Source organism: Theobroma umbraticum, unplaced genomic scaffold (assembly GCF_002168275.2).
Source record: "Theobroma umbraticum cultivar Fairchild unplaced genomic scaffold, ASM216827v3 scaffold_204.0, whole genome shotgun sequence".
Taxonomy (NCBI): domain Eukaryota; kingdom Viridiplantae; phylum Streptophyta; class Magnoliopsida; order Malvales; family Malvaceae; genus Theobroma; species Theobroma umbraticum.
Window position 1 is genome coordinate 1,668,873 of NW_018397267.1, and position 1,923 is coordinate 1,670,795.

At 36.5% G+C, this 1,923-nt stretch overlaps 1 protein-coding gene across 1 annotated transcript; it reads right to left on the minus strand.

Moving 5' to 3' along the window:
• Nucleotides 1–478: 478 nt before the first annotated feature.
• On the minus strand, nt 479–1,923 carry FBS2 (F-box family protein). Its single transcript, XM_021438731.2, has 3 exons — nt 1,292–1,923; nt 1,110–1,184; nt 479–1,012 (listed from the first exon to the last, which is right to left on the minus strand). Exons 1-3 carry the CDS (start codon nt 1,571–1,573, stop codon nt 815–817), a joined length of 555 nt encoding a protein of 184 aa, XP_021294406.1. The 5' UTR covers nt 1,574–1,923; the 3' UTR covers nt 479–814.

The window sequence follows — 1,923 nt, forward strand, 5'->3', positions numbered from 1 at the left end:
GCAGTTTTTAGAAGAGTTGAACACCTTGTGATTACTTCATGGTGCAAGGGGCACAACTTCGAATATATTGAAGTTTTTATTTAATTGCATTTCAAGCAACACCATGAGACAACAGATCATGCAACCGAATATTTTTAGCTTGTAGAACACACCTAGAATCAGCAGCAAAATGCAGTTAATGCAATAAAGCAGGTCGTGTGACACACGTCAAAATATGGAATCTGCACCCTTTTGTAACTTTTATGGAGGAAATGCATGAAACCCATTCTTGGTTTTAGATTCAAGGTTCCAGCATCCATGGCGAAATCTACTAACTAAGCAACTACCAAGCAAAAAACAGAAAGCTGCCTTTAAGATCCCATGGCTTTCTAGGAACATATGAAGATGACTGGTTTAGCTTCAAGAATTAAACATCAAAATCTAGTGAAGGAAACAGATATTTCTTTAAATGAAGTACAGAGTACACAGAATCAATAAATTATCAGGAAATATTTCTACATTCCTTATCTTATTATGCATAAAAGAGTGTGCAGAATCAGCTCTACACCCTCAAATCTGAACTTTATCAGATCATAAGGGTCAATGTTGCCCTCCAAACAAATACATCCGAAAATCTGGAATCACCCTTTCTTTCTCATGTACACAAAGATACAAACAAGCCAGGAAACCCCACCATCTTCAACGAAACATTTGAAGAAATGGCTTGTCAAGAATCTCACCCATGTACAAAGATCCAACAAGCAGATCCACCAATCAACCCCCTTTAAATCTACAACAAAAACAAGCTATTTACAAAATTTAATCATTTTCCGTGTCAAGCAAACAATGCCATTGAAATATCAGCCAGCTTTCTTCTGTTGATTTTCCTTCGAAACCGCAATTGGAGCTTCGGTGCATTTGGAGCTTCAATATCATCTAAGTCACTTGATTCCTCAAAATCAATTGAAGTTCGAAAAGCCTTGACCTTTGTTGGTGTGCTATAAGCAAAATGCGACTGCTTTGCAATCACAGTCTGAGGGAACAGAAAATAATGATGTTAGTCAAAAGAATCAGATTGAATAGCTAATAATGAGGAACTTACAATCCAAAATACACTGCATTATACTCACAGCTTCTCTGATTGATTTAGAAACATTAAAAAGTTGCTTCAAATCTTTATGATCCACACCACAAATAATCCTAATCTGCAAAAATAAGAAAGAAAAAGATCTTTCCAATCAATCACAATCTTACAAACCAAAACTAGAAACTACAAAAAGACAATAGAAGCTTTGGGATCCTTAGTACTTACAAGTACATCTTGAGGAAGTGATTCAAGAACAGATTTTTCATGGTAATCATCAATCATCATCATCACCATTCTCTCACTGCATTGCCTTTTCAACAATGGAAATTCGGTCGCAGAATCAAGAGGCAAAGATTCCTCCATCTCATTCGATATTTCAATCCTTTTCCTCCCCAATCCGCGAGTGTATCTTACAAACCCAAGCCCTAACTCTTCTTCCTCGTTCACAACATCATGCGTTAACCTCAGTGAAGGACTACGGTATACTCTGCCGGAAGCCATTTCCATAACAAACTCACTCCAAATTTTCCAAAAGACAAAACTCTTTTAATAATCTGAATCTAACCCTCCCACGAAAAGAAACTCAAAGATTAGATTTTCACTCCAAAATAATGGAATCTACAGAGAGCAGAATCTAGAAACAGTTTCTGAAAATACCTAAATTTGACAAGCAGAACAAAACCAAAAAGCGATCTTTATAGGAGCAGAACAATACTGAAACCCAAACTGAATCTGGGATTTCTTTCCTTAGATATAGGGATGAAGATATAAACCCTAAATTTGAGCGAAGATAACTGTTGCTTCACTGGTGAGAAGGGAAACAAAGAACTGCCTTACACAGAGAGTTGTTTTAGAAA

Bases quoted from the DNA above. Each gene is read 5' to 3' on its own strand.
- FBS2 (XM_021438731.2), bottom strand. From the start codon at position 1,573: ATGGAAATGGCTTCCGGCAGAGTATACCGTAGTCCTTCACTGAGGTTA. The intron at 1,185-1,291 runs GTAAGTACTAAG...TTATTTTTGCAG, and splicing joins CACTTCCTCAAGATGTACTT to ATTAGGATTATTTGTGGTGT. The intron at 1,013-1,109 runs GTGAGTATAATG...CTGTTCCCTCAG, and splicing joins CTAAATCAATCAGAGAAGCT to ACTGTGATTGCAAAGCAGTC.